This window comes from Sinocyclocheilus anshuiensis, unplaced genomic scaffold (genome assembly GCF_001515605.1).
Source record: "Sinocyclocheilus anshuiensis isolate Anshui unplaced genomic scaffold, SAMN03320099.WGS_v1.1 scaffold78, whole genome shotgun sequence".
Taxonomy (NCBI): Eukaryota; Metazoa; Chordata; class Actinopteri; order Cypriniformes; family Cyprinidae; genus Sinocyclocheilus; species Sinocyclocheilus anshuiensis.
In genome coordinates, this window is record NW_015544250.1 from 3,123,597 (window position 1) to 3,133,949 (window position 10,353).

Sequence of the window (10,353 nt, forward strand, 5' to 3'; positions counted from 1 at the left end):
CCAAGTGATGTTTTTATCAGCTGTTTGGACTCTCATTCTGACGGCACCCATTCACTGCAGAGGATCCATTGGTGAGCAACTGATGTAATGCTTAATTTCTCCATGCTTAATGCTTTATTTCTCTTCTTGAGTGCCCATTATCATTACTTTTTGTACTGAATGGACTTGTTTGACTTAAATGTTCATGCCTTGTTTTGTTCTGTCATGATCTTTGGGCACACCTTGGAAAGGCTGCAAAAATTTTTTTTTTAAATAAAGTGGTTCAGAGTCTTCCTTCCTTCCCTCCTATACCTTTAAGTTAGATTGGTTAAAAGTTAAGCCAAGGCACAGGGATATTTTTGGAACCTCATAGCTTATTTTCAATGAAAAGGCATGAATAGGACAGTCATTAACATGTTATAACATCAAAATGTGTGGTATGCAGTTTGTCTTTATGAGGTCAGTAGCATACTTTAATCCCATATTAAATTGCCAGCAGTAATCTTTTCAATGTAATCTCACAACACCATTTGAGATGAGTTTATCGTATTATAGTGCTGATATTAAAATGTAAAATAAAAGATCCACTTCATTAATGGTCTTCCCATTAATGACAACATTTGCACGTTGATCTCATTTTCTGCAGTCTAAATCAGTTTTCTTTGCCAGATGCGCTGATATTAAAGCACCGCTGCAAGAGTTGAAGTTCCCTCCGTCGCTCAGTTGACAGAAGCAACTGTGGAGTTTGTCGACAAAAGGCAAGAGGCCTGCCACATCGACGGCTCCACCAATCCCAGCGTGTGGAGCAGACGAGCCTTCAGCAGCCTTCCCCAAATATACTCTTAAAGCCCACAAGACAAGATCGTGTGACAGCAGCGTAATACTACAGAGACGAGAGCATGATCTGCTAGGAGACGCTTCATGTCTCAAGGGCACATTTAACGGCGAATGAAGCATTCTTCAGCAAAGAGAAACGAATCGTACTCGAACTTTAAACACAAAGGATTAATGCGAGTGATTTAAAGAGGTAAGTTTGCTTGTTTTTATGCTTTCTTTAGCGCGTCGAGTAGTCGCGTGGCATGCGCGGAAACTGCGTGCAACTATGTGCTGCATCGAAACGTGAGGCACATAATGCAGAATAATAATAATAAAAATAAATAAAAAAGTAGAATAGCCTGGATTAACTGTTTGTTTATACAGTTTAAATATATAACGAGAGAGAAAGATCAAAAGCTTTAGTGGGTAAACGAGGCTGGGTAAACAAAATATATCAAAGCTTTATTCAATTATAGTTTATTGCACAAAGCATGCACATAAAGTGTTGCATATTTTAAACTTATTTTAAAAATATGTTTTATAATTTATTTCAGTGATAATAATAGAGCAAATTTTCAGTAATGTTATCTTACTTTTTTATCAGTCTTCACATAAAAAAATAAAAACTTAAATGTTTAGTTAAAAACTGTCTGGAGTTCGTTCACTGCATATTTCCACCACTTTGACTTTTAATAAACGATGAAGAAAAAGTTCTGAAAAGTGTAATGTGATGTAATTAAAGGGATATTTAAACTGATTTCAAGGTGTCTAAGGGTATTTGAAAAAACAATGTCTCCTGAGTTTGCAGTGGACACGTGGGTGTTGACACTGCCTGTAGATGTCAGGGTTATTATCGGTCATTCGGCAGCAGACAGGGGGCGCTAGAATCACCGCCGCGATTAAACAGCAGTTTCCAGTACTGACTAATGAACTACTTAAGCCAACCGTGAGCAAGCCTAATGACAGTTCTATAGACTTAGAACTCTAGTGTATGTTTTAAGGATATGATAGACTTTTATTTTTTCGTAGACAAAGATTGGGTGTAGTTGTCACTCAATAACAATGACCATTTACATTTGTCTACTCCATATAGTGTGACAACATGCCACACTATTGGCTCAACAGCTCAATATATGTTTAATTAGCTGTATCTTTTTATTACACCTTTGTGTGTGTGTGGCCAAGACTTTAAAGTTTGTGTCTGTACAAAAGTATTCACTAGAGTCAAAAGTGTAACAACTAGCCCCAGTCCTCTTATTCTACTTCTTATTATGACAGTATGTGTAAAGTCTCTGTTGGACTGGTTATTACATTGCTGTAGCTACAGATTCTTTTTTTCTTTTATTTTCAGTGCATGGGCCAAGGAATGCTATAATGAAATTACTATCTGCAGAATTGAAGTTAGGCTTTGGTGGTCAGATTCCCAGAAATGAACAATGTTGCCTTCTTGAATGTCTTATGGTTGATATGCAGATAGCAGCACTACAGTTAGTCTTTCATGCTAACAAGAAAAACACAAAGGAAAGAGAGAGAAAGCCAAACATATTTTTATGTATCAAGTACAACACAGACCAAAAAAGGAGAAAACATTAAGGTATTGAACACAGTTTATTGATTAAATGGTGAGTTGTCCCACACATAACAACGTCATTTTATGTGCTCCTTTGCCAAGAGTCTTGGTTTACAATAATCATCTGTTTCCAATCAAACACAATAATCTGAGACTCGTTGTGTGCGCACAGTGCTATCTTGTCTAAATGATTAGTTTATAGCAAAACTTGTAGTGAGGGAGCAACATGTTCACATCCTTATTTTAACGTTGACGTATACAGCTATTACAGTAAATTGTTTCCAGTGTCTCACACATCCACAAGGCAGGAGTTGATAATAGCTTAGCCTTTAGCTGTATCTTGGGTCTAAAATGTTCTTGAGGAGTGGAAAATGAACAGTCAATGAACTATATAATATAATTCGGCCTAGCATCGAGTTTGTTTACATGCATAGTAATAATCTGACTACAGCTTTTTTTTTTTTTTTTTTTAGAAAAGTCATTGAATATTTAAAGGATTCAATGCACATTTCACATCACCTCTGTCTTTTGGAGTGTGTGTAAAACTGCCAGTGCTAATTGGAGTCTGATTAACATTACATAAATGATTGTACTGACTAAGATCTTCATCAAAAGTCTGGTCCCAAGGTTGCTTCAGTTGGACAGACATTAAAACTTTTATACTGCAAATCACTTTGAATTTTATGCATCTATGAAATGTCAAATTATTGCTAATCCTAAATTTGTTTCTTGCTTTTATAGACTGAAAACCTGAATCATTCGTAGCAGGGAACTGTACAAGTGGTCGCCGCACTTTGAACAGGCAGTAGCCAGGAATGGTGGATCACTTGTTGCTTGATGAAGAGACTTTCTTTTCTTACATTTATTTGCTGCCAGCCCACAACCCATCGGATATGGTGACAGACGAGGGGGTGTACCATATGCTTCCATCACCATTCTCAGAGGATAACCTGAGTGACTCATCTAGCCAACGTTCCTGTTCCAGCCCCGAGTCTCAGGTGTTGGGCTCTAGTTGTGGGAGTAACTCAAGTGGAGAAAGTCAAGATGGCCTCCTTGACTTCCTTCACTCTCAGTCCCTAACTGTGAGCCAAAGCTCGCCCTCCTCAACCATGGTGTCTCCCATGGTCCCTCCTGTTCTTCCCATGGGTCTGGCTTGGGAGTCACGACGGGACCGCACCACCAAAGAGGAGTGCTTTGAGTTCCCTGTTTTCCCTGGAGATTTGGAGGACCATGCGGGGCTACTGTTTCAGCCCACTCTGGAGGAGATCGAGGAGTTCCTGGAGGAGAACATGGAAGTGGTGGCCTTGAAAGAGGAAGCTGGAGAGGGTCTAGTGACCTGTGAAAGCATCCAAGGACCTGCATCAGAACCTTGGGCTCAAAACTTAGACCAAACAGTGCCTGTCTCAAGTGACAAAGTTGATGCCAACTCTGATCCTAAAAATGTACAATCCGCAGTAGGGGCCTCCACAAATCCTCAAAACATGTTGAAAAAGGAGGACTCTTCTGGGAAGGTAGGGATGGTGGAAAGTCCTAGCATGCCCGTGATCCTACAGCTCCAGCCCATTCAAGTGAAACAGGAATTGAGCCCTAAAACTGCCCCCTCGACACCAACACCTCAACCTGCCTCAGACATCAAAATAACCCAGCTCCTTGTCAACATCCAGGGTCAAACCTTCGCCCTGGTTCCTCAGGTGACCCCACCGGCCAGCCTTAACAGCTCTTCCTCCAAGTTTGTCCGTATTGCCCCAGTTCCCATTGCCGCTAAGCCCTTAGGTGTAGGGGAGAATGGAACCATTGATGGCCAGGGAACAGGGCTTGTAGCTGGGGCTCACAAATTCCAGAAGAGTTCGGTAGCTGATCTTATTAAAATGCACAAGTGTTCTTTCCCTGGCTGTGCCAAGATGTACACCAAGAGCAGTCACCTAAAGGCGCACCTGAGGAGACACACGGGTGAGAAACCATTTGCCTGCACTTGGCCTGGCTGTGGCTGGAGGTGAGTGTTTTTGTTCTGTACAGTTAGCTGTACAGAAGGTTAGGTTAGCTGTCAAGCAGAGGTTAGCTGTCAAGGTCTGCTTGTGTACGAAGAGCTTTCACTCCAGTAAGTTGTAATTATTGCAAAATCAGTGTGGTACATCATTATCTTTGTTGACCATCCATGAATGGACTTCAGACAGAGACTAGATAGAGCTCTAGTATGTGGACTAGCCAAATCTAAAGATATGGTAGCCTGTCACTATATTCCTTGCTTTTGAGACATTTTGTAAGTTTTTAATGTTAATGTATAATGTAATGTTAGTTGTCAAGAACCAATTACATTAAGGGTTTCTAAGCCAGCTCCTAGAGGGCCAGTGTCCTGCAGAATTTAGCTCCAACCCCTCCAGACCCAGCACACTTGAATGGTTTCTATGTTTTCCTGAAGACCTTAATTAGCTGGTTCAGGTGTGTTCAATTAGGATTTGATCTAAATTCTGCATAATAGTGGCCCTCCAGGAGCAGGATTGGACACCCCTGAATTACATTAACCGATTCACAAGAACTGATCAGACTTTGTATTGCAGCTATACAATTTCATTCACAATTTGTCCTTAGATTTTGGGTCTTGTTTTGTGTTATCTCTGCTGTTGGGAGATTAGATAAACTATTTGAAGAGGCAGACTTTGCCCTATTCACTGCTTCATTTGTTTACTCTTAGTCTATGTCCAGCTTCAAGCTCTCTGAACAAGGCCTGGATACTGTTTAAAGTGCACCAGCAGTTGTAGTGAGGTCAGGATTGACAGTATAGATAAAGCTTCAAGTGGTAGTCTTAGACAGAAAAGAGTTTGGTTCTTGTATTTTGCATGCTTGGGGGTGTTCAAGTGTAATCTTGAATTGATTGCATTAGTTATAAACTGTGAGTAATTACATTCTTCAAGCACTTGGTTGTAGTAGTATCCCAGATTTAGCTATTTAGTTTCATGTACGACCCTCAAAGAGTGCCTAATTTTTGTAAAAAAAAAAATCAGAATGGCAGCTTAGTGCTGCCAAGAAAGAGACCTCTAGTCAAGTATGATAAGACTTACTGTTTCGAGAGGTCTGTTGTTATCAGTGACCTTGGTTAAACTTGCTTCTGGATAGCAGTTGGCAGTGACTGATCTTCAGCAGTCTGTAAGTCTGATTGAGGTCTCCGGAACACTGTCAGGAAATGGATGTAGGGAAGAAAGCAATAGAAGAATGCCCCATTGGCTGCGGCAATGCTTTGCCAGCATTTTTAGCATTCCTTTGGTACTCCGCAAATAAAATTGTCCAAGTGACACAAACACACAAAACCATACTCACACTTATATTGGAAATTTCTTAGACCTAAAAGCACACACAACAGCTTTAAACATGGTACTTGACTAGAAAACACACTAGTTGGCTTGGCATCTAGATGATAGCGTCCTTGCACACATGTCCTGTGCTTTGCTATTCCCCATAGAAGCCCATGCACCTGGAAACAAACCAGGAAGTACATATTTTGTATAACTTGCACACAAAGGTTAGTAGAGGACAAAACCTGCATGAAAAGCTTTATTTGAACTGATACAGTTTGCAGTATCAATGTGAGTGTAGGAGAGTGAACCAAATTGTTTTACTCGTCTTGTTTTGAAATGGAAAATACAGATTTGCAAGGTGGAATCAAGCTGAGTGCATACTTATAGTTGGTTGCAAAGGAATAACTCTTCGACCAAAATGCAAAAATGTGCGCATTTGAATAGAAGTTAATAGCATGTGCTCTAGAGCGTGCTAGAACAGCTCTGTTTGTGAGCTCTAACATCAAACAAGGAGGGGCACCCCGTCCCATCCTCTCCCACAGGGCAACAATTAGTCCATCCCATCCCAACATATTCAAAAACTTGCTCGCATACCATACATGTGGTATTTCAGAACATGAGATACTTTGTCAGTCAAAAAAACATGATGGTTTAATTAGCATCAGAGTAAGCATATGCTACATTACCTAACATGGTGATATCTTCTCTTTTGATTATAAAATGAGAATTTTAAAAATTCAGCACAAAGTTAGCGCATTACTGTTAGCATAGCTACAACTGTACTGTTCCTGTCTAGGCTTTTTGTAAAAGTGGAAGAAAAGCCAAGCACGAGAGAGAGAGAGAGAGAAACTGGTTTTTATAGCCTTGCAAATACTATACACGTTCCCAGGACATTAGAAACAGATACTACCTCGCCTATGGCTTCATATGAAACCGTGGCATGGGGTTGAGCAAGACTTTGTTCTCTCAGTTTTCTCATTTCAAACAGAAGTGCACACTATCTTCAGATGCGTATTATTGAGTAAGATGTCTACTGGTAGTATAAAGGTGTAAAGCTGACAGTTATCTGTACACCAGAGATATAATATAACTAATTTCCCAAGAGTCTCTCTATTACTTTATGTGCAGGGTATGTGGCAGTTAGAGAGAACTGCAAATTGAGTTAAGGAAAATGCTTCCATATTTTCTAAAAACAAGCTGTGAGTTTTCCTTCTCCTAGGTCTTTGTTCTGCTGGTTGCTTTCAGAAAACATTAACAGCCATGAATGTGGAGCAAATCTTCTTTTGGAACTTGAGCACTGGGTTAAGCGCCGGGTTAAATATAGTTGCTCATTAGATCTGCTTCAAGCTCAAACCATTTGCTGCTCAGTAGTGAAGACCCTGAGCAATTGTTTGAGTTTTATTTGACGTTGCATGCGCTCTGTGTCAGAGTATTCGCCTCGAAGCCTGTGAAAGAGATTTCACTGTCACTGATTCAGTGCTTTTCATTTTGTTACTCAGTAACTCTTGCACTGTTTTCACCTTTTGTCCGATTTCACAGTGACAGTTGTTCTTACAAAATCCCAAACATAAGGGAACAAAAAGACGTGCAGTAGGGTTTATTAATGTGAATAATGAGCTGTCTTGTCCAAATAGGCTTTGATTTATGATCAGTTTTGCTCGCTATTATGTATTTCCATTATGTTTATCCAATGATTGACTCATTTAGGCACTGCGTGTTTTCTTTAAGTCAATGATAAATGTAGTTTATCACACTTTTTTCTTCCATTTTTGTATTTCTTTATGAAATAAGATATTTAACTAGGAAAAACATGAAGGGATATTCACAGGATCAATAAACAGTGGCGTAACAGCAGAATGGTGTTGAAAAGTAAGGGACAGTTGTTTCAGAGCTGGAATAAGTTGGTATACCTAGATGAATGATTACAAAGAGCAAGATGAGGAGCAAGCAAGACAACTGTAACTGAAGCATTTAGGCTCTCTGCTTTTTTTAGACACAGTCATAAAACAAAATGCCAACGAAACCAAAAAGCCAAGTAGTGCGTTTTCCACAATGCTTATTGTTCCAAAGCAGCTTTACAGTAAAAAAAAAAGAGTGCACAACCATTGATATCTGGCTTTATCTCTGGATTCTTCTTGCAGATTCTCCCGGTCGGACGAGCTGTCACGGCATCGCCGGTCTCACTCTGGAGTTAAGCCCTACCAGTGCCCCGTCTGCGAGAAGAAATTTGCCCGCAGCGATCACCTGTCCAAACACATCAAAGTCCATCGCTTTCCACGAAGCAGCAGGACAGCACGCACTGCACACTGACCCCACACAACCTCCCGCCAGATAGAAAGAATGAACAAACAGAAGAAAGAGAGAAAGACAGATTCATTTGTGGTACTGTGATAATTTATTATGTGAGGCTCGGATGAACTGAAGAAGAGTTTGTTCTGAAACTGTTACTTGACGCGTCGGCCTCACAGATGTTGCAAGCTTCGTAGATTGTATTTTTGTGGCGTTCATGATTGTTTTCTATCTTTCGAGAACAATTGTCTTTTTTTGCAACGTAATGTTCAAAGCATTTTTTTTGTTGTACTTTGAGGTATGAATTGTTGATGTATCTGCCAGTCATCAACATTCCTTGTTCAAAATCACGGTAAAGTCGCTTCTTTTTGTCAACGTAACGTGTTTAGCTCCTCTAAACCAAAAAAAACTACTGATCATTGGTAGGACTGTGCCATTATAAGCTATTGGCAAACATAGAGGCTTTTCCTCTTGACTTTCAGTTGTATGCTAGCAAACTGAAACGCCTCTCGGACAGACCATAGAGTGAATCAACGGAAGTCAAAACAAGCACATTTGACTTATGTGAATGGGCCTTCTGATCAGTATTACATTTTTTCTTGATGTTTTAGCTGATAATACAAAACCTTTATTCATTCATTTTTTGCCATTGGTTGCTTTCATCATAAAAAATGAAAACAAGATACCTTCTGGGCCTTTCTCTAATCTAAATGTTTGCAGCTGGGGCCAAGGCATCTGTGGTTAAGTGTTTGCGGTTAGAAGATATTTTCGACAGCAATGCAACACATTTCATATCTGAGAAATCCGACGATACAAGTCAGTAAGCTGATAGCTAAGCTAGGTCAATACAGACGATCAAACCTGTTCTAACCTGCCTCAAACAGTCCTTTTGACCTGGGACTATCTGCCAAAATGTCTCTGCGAGACAAGCTTGAATGACAGAAACTGGAATTACAAGGTGCTAACTAACTGGTCTCAAATGCGAACTCCTGTACAGGGGACGCTTGCAGGTCAAATCCTCCTGCTTGGGAAATATAGTCTGAGACGCATCTGGAGTTCAAAGAGGACATTCTTCATGGGAACTGTAGTCATGAACACAGCTTGACTACTGATAGGGCATGCTGACTATGTGTTCGCTAAAGAATGCGTGTAATATCCAGTGGGGTGCTGATAGTTAATGCTAATATTTAACAAAATTATACCGGGTTGTATAATTGGATTGGATTTTGAGGAGAGCTTTGGAACAAGCTTGACAATGCAATCTGTTCTATGCAGTCTGTTTTTGCCTAAACAAAAGCCCAAATGGAAACAACTACAACGTTACCCAGAGTGCCTCAGGTGATGAAGCAACTCATTGCTCTTTGTACTGCCCCAACAGGCACAACAGCCGCCGGCACCTATAGATGCATTCACATATATAAACACACATTTAGTGTGATGACAGGAACTCATCTCTTCTGGTTCTCTACTTGCTCTATGAGTTGACTGTGGTTTGGAGGAACGCGTAGAAATTATTATGGTATCGTTTTGCTGCTCTGCTTATAATATTTAGCAACTGTTGTGGTCAGGAAATCCGATCTCAGATCAGATATTGCAGAACGAGAAGAAACCAGAACCACTCAGACCGCTCGCAGACCAGATGAGTCCTGTAGGAATGAAGGAAACACATCTGTCTGCATACAGTATATGGATGTTTTGCAGCTGTTTGTGCCTGTTTAACATACAAACCAGTGCCATGGAGGATCAATATCTCTCCAGACATGTTTTTGTTGCTCTCTGAAAGAGGTAGCCATGCGTGATTGGTTCTTTTATAGCCCCACTCATTTAAAAGTTATTAAAAATACATCACAAGTAACACAGACACCCAGGCAGAGGTTGCGTACTGTTAGCGTTGCATTCCTTGCCGTCTACATGAAATTCTTGGTGAAACTGGTGCTTATGGCCAACGTTGAATGTATGTATACTGTATGCACAGACTTTGTACAAAATGTCGTTGGATCAGAGAGTACCGGATATTCTTCTACTGACGTGGCTCACGTCTTTGATTGTATAAATGTCCCCTGTAAAATGTAAACCAATGTACATAATAACAATTCAATATATAAATATATATATATATAAATATTATATATTTTTCTTGATATACATCAGATGCATTTACAAATAAATTGAAAATAAGAACTTGTTTTTGTGTTGTCTTGTTTGTATTTTTTTACAGGTGCTAAAATGTTTTATGGAATAGCTTAGGATGTGAATGCAAAAGCTTCTAGCTACATTGATTTTATGCGAATGCAAAAACGTAGTTATGCACTGTATTAATGCAAGGTTTTCTATTTCCAGTCTGAACTGCACCAGTGAGTCTTGTAGAGTAATTGAATTAAATAGTTGCGCTTGCAGTGTGTCGCT

At 39.9% G+C, this 10,353-nt stretch overlaps 1 protein-coding gene across 2 annotated transcripts; it reads left to right on the forward strand.

Annotated features, from left to right (window-relative positions):
- The first annotated feature begins 704 nt into the window (after positions 1-704).
- On the forward strand, positions 705-10,095 carry LOC107697953 (Krueppel-like factor 15). Of its 2 annotated transcripts, none has more exons than XM_016498844.1 (3): positions 705-1,006; positions 3,107-4,315; positions 7,800-10,095. In XM_016498844.1, exons 2-3 carry the CDS (start codon positions 3,181-3,183, stop codon positions 7,991-7,993), a joined length of 1,329 nt encoding a protein of 442 aa, XP_016354330.1. In that variant the 5' UTR covers positions 705-1,006; positions 3,107-3,180; the 3' UTR covers positions 7,994-10,095. The 2 variants fall into 2 exon arrangements, with proteins under 2 accessions (XP_016354330.1, XP_016354329.1); XM_016498843.1 differs by having other exon boundaries at positions 710-1,006; positions 3,107-4,358.
- The last annotated feature ends 258 nt before the right edge of the window (positions 10,096-10,353 follow it).